General features: G+C 38.7%; 1 protein-coding gene and 1 long non-coding RNA gene across 2 annotated transcripts in view; one reads left to right on the forward strand and one right to left on the reverse strand.

Annotated features, from left to right (window-relative positions):
* The window catches only part of cntn4 (contactin 4), a 166,079-nt gene that overhangs the window by 31,881 nt on the left and 115,663 nt on the right, over positions 1-18,535 (forward strand). The window contains exon 3 of the mRNA XM_046029172.1: positions 11,937-12,069. Coding sequence (XP_045885128.1) covers positions 11,937-12,069 — 133 coding nt within the window. The remainder of the gene's footprint in view (positions 1-11,936; positions 12,070-18,535) is intronic.
* Positions 2,872-18,535, reverse strand: part of LOC123956758 — a 31,354-nt gene continuing 15,690 nt past the window's right edge. Inside the window, exons 2-4 of the long non-coding RNA XR_006821623.1 lie at positions 7,050-7,151; positions 4,252-4,303; positions 2,872-3,347 (exon numbers count right to left, since the gene is read on the reverse strand). This is a non-coding gene — a long non-coding RNA (uncharacterized LOC123956758). The remainder of the gene's footprint in view (positions 3,348-4,251; positions 4,304-7,049; positions 7,152-18,535) is intronic.

Genomic DNA, 18,535 nt, shown 5'->3' on the forward strand with positions numbered 1-18,535 from the left:
CCCATTGTCCAAAGACATGCAGACTAGGTTGATTGGTGACCTTAAATGTGTGGCCCTGCGATGGATTGGCTATGGACCGCTAGTAGCTGCTGGAAACTCCATAATGCCCCTTTAAACCTGCTTAAATGGGCTATATGTAGTTTTCAGCGGCCACTAGCGGAGTGGTTTTTAGATTGCAACCAGGTGTGTGCTCTTACGTGTGCTCTAACTCAGGAGCGAGCTAAATCGAACACACAGAAACAGACTCACCGGTAGCCCACTTCACACAACATGCTAGTATTTTTATCAACTTGCACCAGATCATGTTAGCAAGTGGTTGGTGTTAGCAGGCGAGCTAATGCTATCTAACTTGAGTCAACTAAAGCACAACATCACAATATATTTCACATGCTTTGCAGTAATGTTAGTTTACCCTAATAAGAGGAAGGCCAGCTTTGTTTTTTTTTGGGGGGGGGGGTTGGGAGCTGGTCATTTTATGGTGTTAGTGGACTCCATCCCGTAGCTGCAGTGTTGTTGTTGTAGTGGGCAAGAGGCTCAGGAGAACGTGTGCAGAGACCCAAACCTGATTCTTCACATAAGAAGCAGAATAGTGGCTGTTCAAAGCAACAGAGAAATCAGGTGTGTGTTTAATTTCTAGGTGAGTTTACAGCCTGTTGATAAATAGGCAGTAAAAAAGCGATGTGTTGATAAGTGATTAACAAGCAAGCGGCTCACCTGCAGCCGTAATAACGGATCGCGGGTGGAAAAATATGGAAAAAAGATGACTGCGTAGTCTGCCGAAGCCTCCCGACACTGCTTCTTTGGGTTTGTGATTTGCAGGCTGATCAACATCCTGCCCCCTTGTGACCCATGGTTTGACTGTATGTGTATTCAGAGCCAGTGAGCAAGGGACTTTCAAACTAATAATAATAAAATCAAGACTGCGGCGTTAATTAATTAATGCATTAACGCGATAATAACGCATTAACGTGCCCAGCCCTAATATGTGTGTATATATATATACATATATTTAAAAATAATCCAACATTTCAACATAAGAATAACAATCAATTCGAATAAAGTCTCGTCAAGCACTAAACATGAATTTACACACACAAACATCACTCCAGCTTCAGTCTGACTAAAGATGCTTACTGATTGACAGTATATTGTCTTCTATCAATTCTGTGTTTTAATGATGTCATCTAACTGAAGGACGTGTAGCATCTGTCATAGCAGCAGCAGCACTCCTGGACGTTGTAAAAACTGCCATCCAGAATGATGCGCTCCTAATGTGTCTCCATAATCATGCCCATTGTCCATGAAGGGCATTTCTTAGGTTGACGTGCGTGTCAGATGGCCATATATGTCAAGGTCTCTTCTAGTAGTGCTGCCCTGATCTCTTCAGGCCATTTTACAGTGACAGAATGAACACTGACCTTTGTCATTCCACTGGGTAAGCAGCCTGCTGTGGGCCTGACTCTGCCAGGCCAGCTGAGCCATGCTGCCAGGCAGACTTCGTGGCCCTTTACCCCTGGATCTGCGTTCGACCTCCAAACTGGCCCAGCTGTCCCCACTTCATTTTGTGGTGATTAGTATTAGACCATCTAATCACAGCACTGCTTAAGGAGGCAAAGGCATCAAAATGAAAATTTGTTACACGAGTACCTCGTAACATGACCTCAGAGCTCCACCATTTAAACTATTTGACGCACCAAGGTTTTCATCATTTTAAACACAGTTTTCTTACCTATTAAAGCTTTCATTAGGGTTGAGATCTGCTTGATGACAGTATTAGTGAGAGCTCAGCTGTAGCCCATAAAATTGAAGAGCATGTCTAGGTAACCTGAAGCAGGTGCACTCACCTGCTTTTCCTCAGGAGGAGCAATTATGTCAAGATGAAAGAGGGGGGCATCCCCAGATGGCCTCCGAGCCAGGCCCTTGCTAATTGGCGGTGTTAGAGATTCAGAGCATGTTCAAGAGAAAGCACTCTCTTCTCCTCTTTCCACTGCCCCAACATCTTTGTTTGGTTTAGTTTTGCTTTGTCAACTCTTGCCTTTTGATGTGGATATCAATACATGTTTTATTCATGGTCTTTAGGAGGAAACACAGTCGAAATCACCTTGCTGTTGTCTGTAGGCACAAGAAGTGTTCGTCTTGTGTATGTGTGGACGCCGTAGCTATTTCAAAGCAAGTTTTTGTGACGCTGCCTCACTTACATGCAACCCAAAGAAATGAATGATTTATGTGACTGTCACGCTGAGGGTGCAGAACAACCGAGACTGTACATCACACACCATTCTTTCAGTTTTCCGAGAGCTTGTAGGGTTTTTAGTGAGACAGCGATGCTCATTGAGTGGCTGGAAAAGAACACCGATGAGGTTTTCCTGGCACAAGCAGAGTAGGACAGCAGAGGAGAGGCTGAGCTTCGGGGGTTTACTACCCTTATCCCAAAGGGCACATGTGCACTCTCTTTCACCAGAGCAGAGGCTTAATGTTTATCATAATGCTAAAGATGTGACTTTTGATTCAATTGTTCTTTCATTACAATCATGTCAGTGTTTATTAAATCTCTGGACCTCGCTGCCCTAAGGACCATATCTTGTGAAATCAGTGCATGTGTGTTACTATTACAGTGCATTATGCAAGGCAATCTGATTATCAGAGGGACCACAAGCTGCTATCAGATTGAACACATACTTCTGTTTCATGTAGGCACTGACCTCTAATTTGCATCTACAGGCAGGGTAACTCATTAAGTGGCTCTGCCTGAGAACATAAAACTAGAGTTACGATGGCTCTGTATCAATAATGATCTCACTACAGAAATGGACACATGATATTTATTATATGAACAAAATCAATGTCTGATAGAGGGTTACAATTTGGCAGTGGAGGTGGGCACAGCATCAGTCTTTTCAGCAAATGCCCAAAGATTACATATGTTTACATCCAAGTGACAAAGACAAAGGAATCACGACGCTTGATGGAAAGATGAGGTACTGTGACGTTGGAGACGTTGCTGTTTGCGTCCTGTTTTCCTACATATAGTCACGGTTGGTTTCTTTTAACTATAACCGAAATGTTTCTCTAACCTTAACCAAATGAATTTAACTATGGCGTCTTCATCCTCTCATGTATTCTGACATGCATTTTTTTCTTAATCAGGGAGTATACATACATAACTCCAGAGTGAGACGCACAAAATTAACTTTTCCATCCAAATGGAACTCCCTCGTAGAGATGCACCTGCCGTTAAAAAACACCAGGTCCCGGCCAGCGCTGGACTGTGGTAATGTTTACGTCAACCTTGTACGGAATCCCTCAGCTAACACAGCTCAGGCTTCTCTCCGCGTCGATTAATGCATCTGAAAGCACAACAACCATCCAGCATACTGCCAACGAAAATGTAACAAACTCAAAGTAACAGAGTATCACTTGCTTCCTGGTTGGCAGGCAGCGGAAAATAACGTCTTTTTGCCCTTCAAGGGAGCGTTTTCCTTGGAATGTGAAGTCACGTGAAAACTATGAATAGTATAACTTTAAAACATAACAAACAAACAAACAAAAACACCCCCCCCCCCCCCCCCCCCCCCCCCCCATATATTTAGATATGTGGAATGCACAAACAAATAATGTCATCCTTTCCAGTCTGAGGGGGGTTCAGATCACAAAATGTTTGTTTTCTTCCTGCAGAAGAACTAAATCTTTTTTTGTTTAATGCTAAGGCAGTTACAAACATATTTTGCTGCTTAATTTGGAGGACTTGTTGTGAAGGTGAAGACTCTTTGTTACTTCATGCCAGCCATTGCTGCCTGGATGCTATGCAGGTGTTACATCATACTTGCTAAGGCGTGTATCATTTGTCACTTCACTGGGGAATTCAGTCACCCTAGTGAGGACTGTGACTACATGTCTGTCTGAGTGGAAAAAACATCAGCCCAATTATAATACTGATTAAATGCATCATAATTAGAGGGTGATGGAATAAGAAAATATTATTTATTTCTGTCTCAACAAACCTCTTCATGCACAGCACACTGGTGCAGTGTTTACCTTTAAAATTGATTGGCTCATTGTTTGCACTGCAGACTGTGCAGTAAGGCTTTTAACACGGCCACATTAGAGTGCCATGCTGTTCACTAACCATGCACAATAAATTTACAGCATGCATAATTCTATTGGCAGAAGAGCACTAGTGGTGGCCAAAACAAACAAAAAGTCTGCTTAGAAGCAGTCATTTTGTACGCCGTTCCGAAGCACAGTACTTACTGGGATTATACAGGAAGCCATGAGTCAGGAGTTTCTTCTTGTTCTCATCTTCCTGCAGAAATAATACACTGCATTCATCTTTTTTGTTTAATGCTATACACATATTTCAGAAGATAAAATGTTGCAAGTAAAATTATACAAATAAAATCATTATGTTCTTTCTTCTAGGCCAAACCACCGTTCCTATTCCTGCTAAGCTAACCATAGCGAACGATAAAAAGCCATCCAGCCGGTGACTTCACATTTCACACAACTGTAACATGGATGTCCTGAAATGTCCTTTCCTTTCTCAGAATATTTTGCACCTCATCTCAGTGGGTGTTGTGGCTCCAATAGTGGTAAAACCTTTCCAAACCTTTCCAGGTCAGACTGAAAGCATTAAGACAAACCAGGGAGGCCATATCAGAACTGTTTTCAGGCTGTTAATCTTCTCCTTTATGGCCAGCCTAAGCTAGAGAGCATAATCTGACCAAAAATATCTCCCTTCCAGCTCTCAGAAGATCAATGTGGATACCATCTGAATAACTGTTTGATTGTTGCATTGTTGGATAACATTAAAACCTGCCAGCCCTCAGTGGATCATTTTCAAAAACCCAGTATACACAAGGCTACACAAGACAAAGCAAGTGATGTAGTGGGGTGCCATGAGCGTGGGGATGTTTTGCTTTGCAGGGAAATATCTGTGGCACCAATTCTTTTGCACTGGATCATGGCTAGAATGATGCATTTTAACCAGACAACATAATGACAATAATTACCACATTATACACACAAGATAGAAACATCCTTAAAATTCGACAAATATATATCAAAATCCATAGTATACAAACAAATTACAAATGAATAAAATAAAAATGGTACAAAAACAAGAATGGATTTCTTTTTTATAAAACAATGACAAAAAAGTTCAACAAGGAGGTAGCGGAGGCAGATCAGACAATAACCAGTTCAAGTCTCACATCCACGTTGCGAATATATTCATAGCCATATGTTGTCTAACAAATGGCTATGAATATATATGTATGTATGTATGTGTGTATGTGTGTATGTGTGTATGTGTGTGTATGTGTGTGTAATGACAGCTAAAAAACAAAATTGCATTGATTTGACTGACAAAATGCGAGTCGAACCGGACTTATGAAAGCCATCTGCCAAAGTGGCTAGTAAGAGGCAATATGTCACCCACCCACCCGCCCAATGGGGCATGTGGCGTGTAACACAGTAACTCTTATTAGCCACTTTGGGAGGTGGGCTGGCGCTAATGTCAAGCCCTGATTGTGAATGTGGTAGTTGTCTCAGATATTTGACATCTAGAGTTTTGGTTTCCCTTTTTGATTAACTCTCTTCAGTATTTATTTCCCTTTGTTCCTATGATGTTTGTCATATGTTCACAGCTGATAAATGTTGAAGCATGCTCATCGTAATTATAATTATAAAATTTCATTTAAACTGTTTTATAAGCGTAGCGTCATTTCTCCACAATTTAATTGAACTGGGTTCGACGTAATCACTTAATTAAGCTTTGCTAGCTGAAGTCATGACTGTTACTCTGTTTATGTACTTTCTAGCTATTCATGTTCACAGAAATGCAGTAATGACCTTATGTCGCTAATAACTGAACCAAAACACAGCCAGAAAACAAATCATTTACTCACCTAGAGACCTGATCAAATATAACACGGAGAAGACCAAACAGAATTTTGTGAAATCGTCACCACTTCCAAAAATGTTAGCAGGCCACATAAATATGGTGAAGAAGATAATTTTACCTGGATTTCTATGTCTTTTTCAAATGATCCCGGTATTCATACCACACTCAATATTCAAGCCCTTGAACAGACTAATAATGTAATTTCTTTGGAATGTATGAGGAAAGATATACCTGCCTAAGGAAGACAGTTAGGCCTGACTAATCTTGTGTACTATTATTGGGCAGCAAACATTGCGAAATTGCTGTTTTGGTTAAACGTCTATGATAATGAGCATGGACTGGATTGGGTGCATATGGATCTAATGTCCAACCCAATACTTACTTACTTACCTTTGGAGAAAAATGTAGATAAATTGCAAAAAGCCAGCGAGAATCATTTTGTCCATTATGTGCAGGACGTTTTTTCACGCAAGTGTTAGTGGCCGACTATAATTATTGCCAGTCTATAGTTTTGTTTTTTTTCCCAAGACGTCCTGTAATTTGATTGTTCATTGTTAAGGTGTTCATGGTTTTTGTTTGAATTTTTTTGTCTTACTTGAAAAACAATAAATAAATAATAAATATAATAATAATAATAATAAATCACTGACATTTCATTTATATATATATATGTATATATATATATATATATATATATATATATATATATATATATATAAATGAAATATCAGTGAAAGAGTACAGAATGTTGAAAAGGTCTATGATCTTAAGATGAATACCACTCCATAATTTTTTAAAGTGCCAAAATAAATACAGAAGTCAACTATAATACATTCCAATGACTGTCACAGAGAAAAGAGAGGACTGTGTAGATCAAAGACTTTTCCTATTTCCTATTTTTCATCCCATTTAAGATTTGAATGTCACCATAATGTAGGCAACAGCCAATTTCCAGAGTGCTGGGGGGTATTCCCTGTAGCTGTAACCTGGTGCTTTGGCTTGACATGTTTCTTGTATGCAGATGAGTCAGATTGTAACAATGAGAAAAGAAACAGCACGTTGCAGGTGTATAAGGTCTACTGGGAGGCCTGGGAAAGGGACCTGAGCGTTAGAGAAACATAGGCTTACGATTTTAATGGTGACCTACTTCTTTTCTGCTCAGCACAACTCCACTGCATGAGGACATGCTGAACAGCCACTTCAGAACTGGATAAGACGGAAGTTTCAAGCTGCTTCTGTTTGCAAACAACTGAAACAAAGCAGGGGTTAGCATCATCAATACTGTACATACTGTATACTCTATGTATTAGGGAAAACAAATAAGACTATTATATATATAATACAGATACGAACAGTATCTTAATTTTTAAAGTAATAAGTGTTTAAGTGTTTTAAAGTAGTGTTTTTTTTCCTTGTCTCCCAATTGACTCAATTTAACACAAACGTCAATCCACTTCTTCTCAGAGTCATAACTGCAAGCCAAATATTGTTAGCTTATTAGTTTAGTTTTGTCACTAACAGGAAATAAATTTACACAGTTTATTCAACAGAGGGATAAACACCTTTCTGACTTTCCATGATACAGATTTGCTGATAACAAATAGGCTGCAGTCTAAAACTACAGAAGTAAAAAGCTAGTGAGGTTTATCCTCGATAACTGTTCACTGTAACATCCTTTTTTAACAGATTAGTTATCAGTTTATGTTGCTTTGGTGTTATTTTTGCGTCATGATCTGATATTGAAACCTTGTGGAAAAACAAAACAAAATAAACTTATAAGGACTTTTCATAAAAAAGTAAATTTCTCTGTCAACAAAGAAACGTGGTTAATGGGCAGCTAGCAGCAAGCTTCCAGCAGATCTGCACCTGAACTGAATAAACTCCCCTCAAACAGGGAGCTCTTCCTACCAACAAACCACAGTTAATGCATAATTAAAATAAAAAAATAAAAAACTGTTCCTAATCAGTATTCCAGTAGTTCTGAAATAGTAATACCAACCTCCATATTCATCAGTACATACACAGTGTTTCCTTAAAGTCCTGCAAGATGGCCCAATGCAATTCTGAATTGTGTTTTGAACCGGTTCTATTTTTATAAAGGTGGGGTTCAAATACAAATCAGGTTTTACTATTTGAGCATTTTGTTTTTTGGTATAATTTGTGAGCAGCTTAGTGCATGTATTTATGTATGAGGGATACATCAATCCAGAAAATACAGTGTATAAATAAATATATATATATTATCATTATTATATATTTTTTTTTTGGCATATTACCGCTATAAACAGGCTGCTGTGCGGAGGTGATTTCACAGATATTTTCACAGCAGTCACTGCGGAATATAGCACTGACGATTTATGAGTAATACAGATATTAATCTTCACTGAATATAAAATTGAGTGATTGAGCGTAGAATTTCTGTCACTTTATCAACGGACACAGAGCATTGTTTTTTATTCTGACAGGTGTTGATTAATGGAGCCATTGTACCCTATGGGGGACATTAGCTTCATTTTTGCAGCTGCTGGGTTTTTTTGTTTGTTTTTTTCACCTCAGTCCCAAATTCTACATCGTTTGTGTTTTAATGTATTTCGCTAATACAGACAACATTTGGGACATGCCATATTCTCTGTCATTTTCTACCTTTTGTATAAGGTTAAACTTATTCTTCTAATTCTTACTGATAGTGGATACACAACAAGGTTTGTTAAGTGCATTACCATTGTAAAGCCACTGACTCACTCTATAGTTGCAGTAAAAAAATGGTGAATGTGAGCATGGGACAGCTGCGCTGCTGCATGTTGGAAATAAACACAGGGTCAAATCAGTTTTTGCCCAAGAATTTATGAGGTAGCAGCAAGCATAATGAGCTGTTTTCATTGAGTCCTTGAACAACTTCAGTAATTACTTCTGGATGATCAGGAAATAACTAACACATGCCAGAAATATTTAGAAGGGAAAAGATGACCAATCATGTTGTTGTATTGTTTTAAATCTTCTTTGGGAGGGATGACAACAGCTCGGACAGTGTCGATTGCTCTACAGAGACTTCAAAACCTTTCTTATATCACTCTCCATACTTATGCAGATTGCTTGTTTGATACTAACATTAGCATGAGGGTTGAATGCTTCTGGGGGATTGGAAGCATACTTTGATGCTGTGAAATGTGAGGTTGCAGAGAAACATTTTCTTGAATTGGATTGCCTATTCAGTTCTTTGAACTATGCATTACCCTGTCCATGCCCATCCTATATAACTATGCACAGACCTGCCAGTACTTTCACAACGCATTCCTGAAGCTTCCTGTTGCTTAAAAGGTTCTGTAGTTTAAAGACAAAATAAATGGCTGTGATCTCCATTTTGGAGACAATAAATACAACACTGATTGTATTTGAAATGAAGGTTTTACAGAACTGATGTAAAAACAGAATATCAATGTTTTGTTTGAAATTTTGATCTGATTAACAAAGAACAGGTCAGAAGACAAAATATGAGGGATACTTACATATGGACAGTAAAAGTCACAGGAATTCTTTCATTAGATGTGGAGAGACCTTGTTAAGGAGAGTTTGCCAATAGTAATGTGACCGTCTGGTCACAATAATTATGATCAGATGATGGTGTTATATTAACTGTCAAGAAAATCATTAGGAGCTTTCATCCGCGGGCTACAAATCTCTAACTGACAGATAACTGAACAGCCAACCAACCAAGGTTGCCACCTTTAATGAAAAGAGTAAAAACACATAAATGATGAGCAAAGTTGTTTGAAACATCATGCCAAAACAAATGTTAAATTTTTCTGGCATTTGATTATTTTTTCTATACTTTTAAAATTGATAATGATACACGTGATACATTTTGCATTGTTACACTAATACTGTATATCCTTTCCTGTTTATATATATATATATATATATATATAAAAATCATACTCTGGTAGTAGTTTAATATCACTGGTTAAAACTAGACACCGGTAATACAAACAGCCCCTGCAGGGTTATTGGTAATGATTAAATAAATAATTGTTTATTTTATTCAGCTGTTTACTTTTTCTTGCAGAGAGCCAAATCATCTTAAATTCTGATATATTCTGTGCAGCTCCACAAATTGGGGTGTAATTTAGGAACACTGAGTAAAGCTGTAGTGTGAGATTGATGTTGTAGGCCTCGTATAGCCTGCCCTGTCCAGGGACGTCGTGTTTTATTTAAAGGGGTGAAAAAAGCTAGTCATTGTTCAGTACCCACCATACTTAGTTTAAATGTAATGTTACCAGCTGTCCAAACCTGAAGTCCTCCTCCATGTCTCATAGCCCACTCAGTTATTAGGGCACTTCCTGGGTAAGAAAGGCTTCATGAAGCCATACTCTGCACCACTTGGACAAGCATGGAAACGTAATAAGGCATAAGGGCTCATCATGACTTCCTTATAATATATTAATGTCATCATCCTGCCTTAACGCCCACACTTTCAGACCATGATTCAGCTGTACTAACAGCCTGTGTGAATGTTCCAGAGCTCATTACCCACAGTGTAGTCAGAACAGCAGTCACTTCTCATCTTCTACTGTAAATTGAAGTAAATTGAGACCTAAACTGTACCCCATGTCACTAAATAATGCCTGTTTTTCTCATTTGACTGTAATTGCTGAAACATACATTGTGTATTTACAGTTAAGTATTGTCACGTTACAGTTCCATCCTACAAATAGAGCATTTGCCCCGTCTGCTTTTCTGAAGCCCGTATGACAGAACAATCCAAGCATGCTTTTCCTGTTTGGTGTAATCTCCAGCCCGTTCCTGTGGAATTGGAGTTCACCTCTGTTCCGCTTTGACTGAGCAGATGTGGATGGTTGGAAATTGAGTATTTGTTATTCTAATGTGTTTCATCATGTGTTTACTACATTACCTTACTGCCAGACAACAAACCATCACAACCATGACATCACGTTGTTTTTCGGGCCTGCATGCATGTTTATATTCTTTCTTCTTATGTTCTGTATTAATGTCTGCATGTTCTGACACCATCCTTTAGGTATGTGTTAAGTATGTATTATTATTCTTTTGTTATATTGCACCAATAACATTGAGAGGCCCAGTGAAATTACCATCTTAGTTAAATTGCGAAATCCTTTCTTTTTAAAGACTGTTTTAAAGTCCTCTTATGAAGCTCCTTCATATAATATACCATCAACACTGCCTTTCAGTTTGACAGTTTTAAACAGGAGTGGGCCCAGTCTTCTAAGGGGTTTCCCTCCCTTAGAAATCTGGGCCCACTCCTTTGCGTTTTAATGCTAAATTTCTTTTGATTTATATATCTTCTTATTCTTTCATTAAATATGATAGAATCCAAGGACTATGTTTACTTTCAATGGGATAAAGCTATCAATTAAAAATAAAGACAAATTAATATCATTAAAGAGAACTAAAGGATATTAGATACCAGTTAATGGCTGGTTGTCTCAACTTTAGAGAATAAGAAGAATTAAGCTATGAAAGAATAAGAGTGATTAAGTCTGTTCCTTTTCCTTGTGTTCAAAACGTCACAGATACTTTCTAAAGCCATGCACAAGAATCACACTGTGTTAATGGTGCTTTAATGGAGTAACTGAGACTCCTGTGTCATTTACAACAAAGAGCTCTAACCACATGATACCAACTGATTACACCTCTGCATGGACACATAATCCTAACATCACTGAGCAAATAAATGAATAAATAAATAAATAAAAGCAGGCTTACAGAAGTAAATTAAGACATTATCCCAGACAATTGTTTAACATAAATCAGGCTCTATTTCCTACTATCACCTAAATAGCTGTTGAAGACCTGTTTCTCCTCCAATCAGTCTTTTCTGTTGCCATGTTGATGTGACAGGCGGTTCAAATTGATATGTTTTGTCTGCTTGTGGTTTTGGTCCCTTCTAAACACTAAAAAGGAGTAACCTGTTGCCACTGACTAATTGGCTGTTTTGCAAGCATGCTGGTGCCTAACTTTATAGTCAGCTATGTTGTCTTTCCTTGTTGTCCTACAGAGAGCAGTGTCCTGCAGAGTCCTGTGTTCACCAAGCAGCCAGGCAGCATTGTGTATCCTGTGGAGACTCTGGAGAGGAACAGGGAGGTGGTGTTCAGCTGCGAAGCCCAGGGAAGCCCACCTCCCATCTACCGGTGAGTGTGTAACTGCAGCGCTTTATCTTTTCTCGCTCTGCAAATTGTTCCTCCCCATAGATGCTGCTGACAATTTCAACACCCTTCAATTTTAGACAACCTATCACTGGCAAATGCCTCAATCTTGTCTTTTACAATCACTCTTCGTATGCTGGCAGCTCTGAACACCAATAAAAGTGAGCTGTTGGACACTAAAATACCCATAAATCTTGTAACATAGTGATGTAGCATGTTCCAACTCTTAAACTTTACACTTTAAACCGAAAGACTGATTAACTTCATGTGGGCACAGACTCATCCACATTCATTAACCAATTGAATAAGTATTCAGGTGCTTTACTTAAAGGGGCAATATGTAGTTTTCATCGGCAATTAGCAGTGTGGTTTTCAGATTGTTTCTTTTTGTGCTCATAAGAGGGCTCGAACTCATGAGCGAGCATAATCGGACATAAAGAGACCTACACAGAGGGAGACAGCTTCACACAACACACTGGAAACTCATGTAAACTCTTTTTTAGCAGCTTGAGATTCAACTGATTCATACTCGTTGCAGGATAACGCTACACTGACAGCATTTAGCTGACGTGAAACATCAACATTAGCTCACCTGAACCTTTTCAATAACTATTTGTGCATCTTTCACAGAGGCAATGTGAGCACAGAGCTAAATGTATTGGATAATAACTAATAAATGGGATTGTTGTCACACTTTATAACAGTTAGATCACAGTAGGTGACATTACTGTAGTGAATGGATCGTCCACTGTGTTGCGCTTTGGTGTTATGTTGCATTATTGTATTTATGTGTGTCACATAAGTTACAGCGACTGAGACAGTGGAGAAACTGTGTACCTGAGTATCGGCAAAACCACGATTAATCTAAATTAAACGTTACGAAGCAAACAGCGGCATCTAGGCTAGAACAAACAAATCGCTCCACATTTGCTTTGTACCGTTACATCATTTCTTGCAGGCACTTTGACATAATAAGGGTGGTACAGAGGACAATTATATGGGTCGCTTTAGTTGGTGAAGTAATGTGGAAAACCATAACATTACATATTGCACTGGATAACGTTAGCAACTGGTCAGGAGGTGAGCGCGCACAGGGCTACATCCCAACTCAGTGCCTTCACATTAAGAGCAGACTAATGGCTGTTCCAAGCAACAGAGAAAACAGGTGTGTGCTTCATTTCTAAGTGAGGTTAGAGCCTATTGACAATAAGGCAATGAAAATTAGATTTTTTAATAAGGTATTTCATTGAAAAACTAGATATAGCCCCTTTAAATACTGTATTTAGATAATCCATTCAATTAAATTTTATTTTATTTATATAGTGAGAATTCACCACAACAGTTATCTCATTGCGCTCAATCTGGAAAGTAATCAGTAACTACAGCTGTCAGGTAAATTTAGTGAAGTAAAAAGTACACAACAATATTTCCCTATGAAATGTTGTGGAGATGAAGTATAAAGTTGTTGTTAAAGTTTTAGAAAATTAAATACTAGTAAAGTACAAGTAACTCAAAATTCTACTTTAGTACAGTACATGAGTAAATGTACTTTCAACCACTGGTGCTTTCAAATGTCAAATGTGTACATATCCTGTATATCAGATGGGTATTTCATTATGTTCATTATGTGTTCAGATTGAGTCTTCCATTCACCCTGACTGAAACCGCTTCAGGAGTCTTGGCTCTGTTGTTTCTAGCTTTAGAAAAGACTTGTTCATCCTCGCAAGTCGAGCCTGAGCTGATCAGGACCAAAGGAATGTATTACATGAATTTGATGTTGTGGTAGATTTTCCTTTCAACCCCCTGCTGAAAACATGTCCATGTCTATCTGTACACCAAGAATGCATGTTACGCTTTGCATGCACCAAGCTCAAACATTTTTCAACTCAAAGAGCAGCTGTTTCTCCCTCTTTATTTCCTCCTCACATAGACCATTAGTCTATTAAAAGGATGTTATGTTGTGTTTCAGCATCTCTGACAAGTAAAAGTTCAAATCAATCATGTTTGCTCACTGAAATTGCTGGGGTGAGATTTGGAAGGATTGGTACATTTAATACTTGGGATTGAGCCAGCTTAGAGGATGACCTAATCAGCTGCTTCCTGGCAAGGTCGCTGTGCTGTCCTGTCTGAGCGACTGCCACCTTCTAAAGATGTGTTACAATGAGCAGAGAACAGCTAAATCATGTTCAAAGTTCATTAATTGCACGTCCACAGCAGTAAACCGTGACAGTTTGAGCTGCAGTATTTCCATTAAATGCCACAAGCAAAGATATCTGCTCAGAAATGTGTGCACTAAACCTGAATGAAGAGAAATAAAGGATACATTCTTATTTTAAAGAGGAGAAATGAGTAGGTTGTGGAATATAAATCTAATTCCAGGCACCTTAAGGTAGAATCTGTAAGAACTGAGACTATTCACCAATCAGTTTATGTGCCATTAGCTAGGGTTAGGGTTAGGCAAGGTGGCCAGCACTGTGGCCTTACAGCAAGAATGTTGCAGGTTTGCACCCCAGTCGTCCCAGACCTTTCTGTGTGGAGTTGCATGTTCTTCCTGTGTCTACGTTGGTTTCCTCCGGGTGCTCCGGTTTCCTCCATCACCAAAAACATATTAGGCTCTAGGGCTGGATGATATGACCTAAAATCAAAATCACTTTACCTCGATTAAGATTAATGAACGATTATTTTGTTTTTGTTCATTGACAAGGTTTGAAGCGACTGTAAAAATGCTCAGCTATTAAAGGTGGGGTATCTTTTTTTAGATTCCCAGATGTCGATTATTATTTAAATATTCATTGATAACGTAATGTTGACGTGTTCCTCTATATCTGGCGCATCGCAGAAGGTGAATGAATGAGCGCCACTTCTAACATTTCACACAATCAATATTATCAATTCGCCGACATTGCGCTCCTTGTAAGAAATAAGAACTCAGCAGCTAATTAAGAATGCACATTATATTATAATTATATTAGGACATAATGTCTTAATTAGTGAGCTTCGGAGGTGCTGTTAGGTTGATTGTTATTTGGACATAGCAGGCTAGCTATTTTCTCCGTTTCCAGTCTTTGTGCTAAGCTAAGCTAACTGGCTGCTAGCCGGCTGTAGCCTTAAAGGCCTATGACTTAAATAACAATGGAATCTATCTTCTTATATCTCTCAACCAGAACGCAAATAAGTGTATGTCCTAAAATGTCAAACTTTCCTTTAAGCTAGCCATGTGTACTTTTCTGTAGCCTCTAACCACTCCCTTTTGAACTGTGTGCTTGTGCGCATGCTCAAACTAATGAGCAGGCTAAAACAGAGGCCGACACACCTGAGATGGTGTCACACAAAATGCTGGAAAATTAGGTAAACTCCCTCTGCAACGTTACAGTAATATTTTTATCAGCTTGACGTTCAACTAATCCATGCTCTTTGCTTGTTACACTGACTGCATTTAGCCAACATGATACGTCGCCGTTAGCTAGACTGCCGGCTTTTCGATAACTATTATCTTTCACTGGGGAGGCTCAGCAATGTCAGTATAGCTAAATTTATTGGATGATAATGAAAACAGTTAGTGATCCGGTCCTGGTCTGCCGCCTAGTGGATTCAGGTTTAATCCTCCAGTTACTCACAAAGTACGCAGGCAAGTAAGTGAACAAAGCCGTTTGCGTCGCAGAAGCCTGTCTATGCCTACGCATTGTTAAAATGACAGTATACTATTAGCAGAGATTCCCCCGGACAAGCTACAGCTATTTTTTTCTTTAGAATACACAAAATTAGTCGTTAGATTAATCAACTTGAAAAATAATTGTAATGTACAGCCCTATGGTGGAGCAATGTGGCAAGCGAGACAACTGTGGTATTTTTCAACAGATAACGTTCGCAACTGGTCAGAAGCGCACATGGATGTCACAGCCTATGTAAACCAATTTCTTCACATAAGAAGCATCCTACAGGCCATCATAGCTGAGAAAGTTGCAAATGCAATCAGTTCACCCAATAAAATAATAAAGTGATTAATTTTATTAAAAAACTACAGCTAACCCCTTTAAGGTTAACCTAGTACATACGCACATTCAATTACATATTTGACCCACTAGGTATATTTTACATACTGTAAAATAATTTCATAAATTTAACAAAATCTGATTATTATCACTATAGAGCAGTTCACATTATCAGCCATCTTATAATGAACAACACTGTCAGACAAGTTCTTCGTTCAGATCTGGGTGACTTGAGGCTTTGAGACTGCAGATGCATTGTGTCTCACATCACTTGAGGTTTTTAACTCATCACCTCTGATATCCAAACCTATGTCTATGCTAATAACTCTCAAAGTGGAGTCACTGCCATACTGGGCTGCCAGATAGTTGCAGGCGATTGGTTAAGCAGGGCTTTCAGTGCGAATAGCATCTAGCAGTGCCCAAATACCTTGTCCCTCAGTCTTCTTTTAGTTTGACTGAAGGAAAAACAGCCTCGGGGAATCAAGCCTGTCAACAACAAGGGAGGTGTTACAGTTCACAAAACACTGAACTGGAAGAGTCGTCCTATGAAGAAGATACTCAAAAACCGAAGTTTTTTGTTGTTTTTTACCACAAACAGAAAACATTAAATTTAAATCTAACTGTGGGAGGTGTGGTCTTTACAAAGTAGTAGTACAAAGTAGTATTTTTAAAAACATATTTAAGCACCAGGTTTAAGAAAAGGAACAGACCGCCTAACGTTCACAGTCTCATAAGCCAGATGGTGTGGTATTATGCCACTGTGTAAACCGCCTGTTGTTATGTGATTGCATGAAGCATGTGCCTAACAAATGCAACTGCTGTTGTGGCCTGCTTGCCAGCATAAATCATTGTAAATACAATTATAATATAAAAGTCTAGTTTATATGTGTTTGATGTAATGTGTTGCTCCATACATCCCACGGGGAAGGATATGCAGTGACAGAGTTCCCCTCATGCTGCTTTCCATCACTGTTCCCAAACTGGTCTCAGTTTATCTGTAGTTATAATGTGCTTGAGTTATACAGAAATGAGAGTATCCGTCACTTAGTGGCTTCAAAGTTGTTACCTAATTGGCATAATGCGACACAAGCTGTCACTGGGCATTCTATCTGTCACAAAAGAGCATTGGCAGGTTTGGGTGGGCAATTATCTTTAACTACCACCATGTTTAATTATCACACGCAAACACAATCCAGTGCATGTTGGGATTCACAGTATCTCCCTCCAACTGGGTAAATTCTTTGTCCTTTTCAACATGGGACACGATTGCTCACGCAGATACATTAAAAACCTTGTCCACTCTAATGTTTTTGAAAGACACAGATAAAGCACTGGCAACATTTGGTTTTCCAGCTGTTAACCGATTAAACTGTTTCAATATGGATACAGTGCTGAGTCCCTCTGCACAAGTACTACTGTTTGTATTTGATGGGACCAGAGAAACCTAGGACGCCACTATCTGGGCCTGATACTGAGGTGTGTCAAACTCCGCCCTCCCCTGTCCGCTCTGCTTTTTCATTCAGGTCAAAGGCGTTACTTGGTGGTAAAATATTTTTGTTGATTTTTGTTTGTTCCACTTCAGCTGCAAATGAATCGCTGCCTTAGTCCTGTGAGACTGCAGCCACCACTACCCCCTAGGCTGTTCTCTATTGTGTGTAGTAATAAGGCTCTTGAGAGCTCACTTGTGACTGAACCAGAGGAGGGCCATGAAATACCATTGTGCTGCACATTCTGTCTATTAAAAGAAAAAAAGAGGCGCTTTGTGAGTGCTGCAATGCCCGGCCCACAAATATTCTACTGTTTTTGAGACACTTCAGTGTGGGGTGGTGGCTAAGCAACACAGTCTGACATTGTTCTTCATGTAATCAGCTCCTGCTTGTGTATTATATGTTGATCCTGTACCGACTACAGTGGCCACAGCACAGAACATAGGATAAAATTAAGCAAACAAGTCTGTTCTATAAGGTATAATATCTTAAGTTAGATAAGGATAAAATTATGCTACTGGGTTTCCACATACAACTACAGTTATAAATAACGCCATGAGTATTTTTCCTCTGTTGGTTCCTAAAATATGTGTATAATTATTAATTTTCAACTATTAAGCTTAACTAAATATAACATGACATAATATTCCCTATTGTCAGGTGTGCCATTTTTCTCCTTTATTGCATGGTGTCCACATACATTGGCAGTTAATTAATTTTGAATTAAAACAGAATTAAAAAAAAAAATGTAAATGGATTTGGAATTTAACCCAATTTTGAGTAATAAAAAGAATCTTTAAAAAATGTAGATAATGTTTTTAATAAAAAAAAAAAAAAGATGCAATATACCTCAATGATAATTTAACACCCCTGTCAGTGTTTTCTCAAAAAGGTCCTTATGCCTCAAAGGCACCAAATTGGCACATTGGCTTTTTTCGGCTTCAAAGCTGCTTTCTTTTCCAAATGAAACAA

Source organism: Micropterus dolomieu, linkage group LG18 (genome assembly GCF_021292245.1).
Source record: "Micropterus dolomieu isolate WLL.071019.BEF.003 ecotype Adirondacks linkage group LG18, ASM2129224v1, whole genome shotgun sequence".
NCBI classification, from domain to species: domain Eukaryota; kingdom Metazoa; phylum Chordata; class Actinopteri; order Centrarchiformes; family Centrarchidae; genus Micropterus; species Micropterus dolomieu.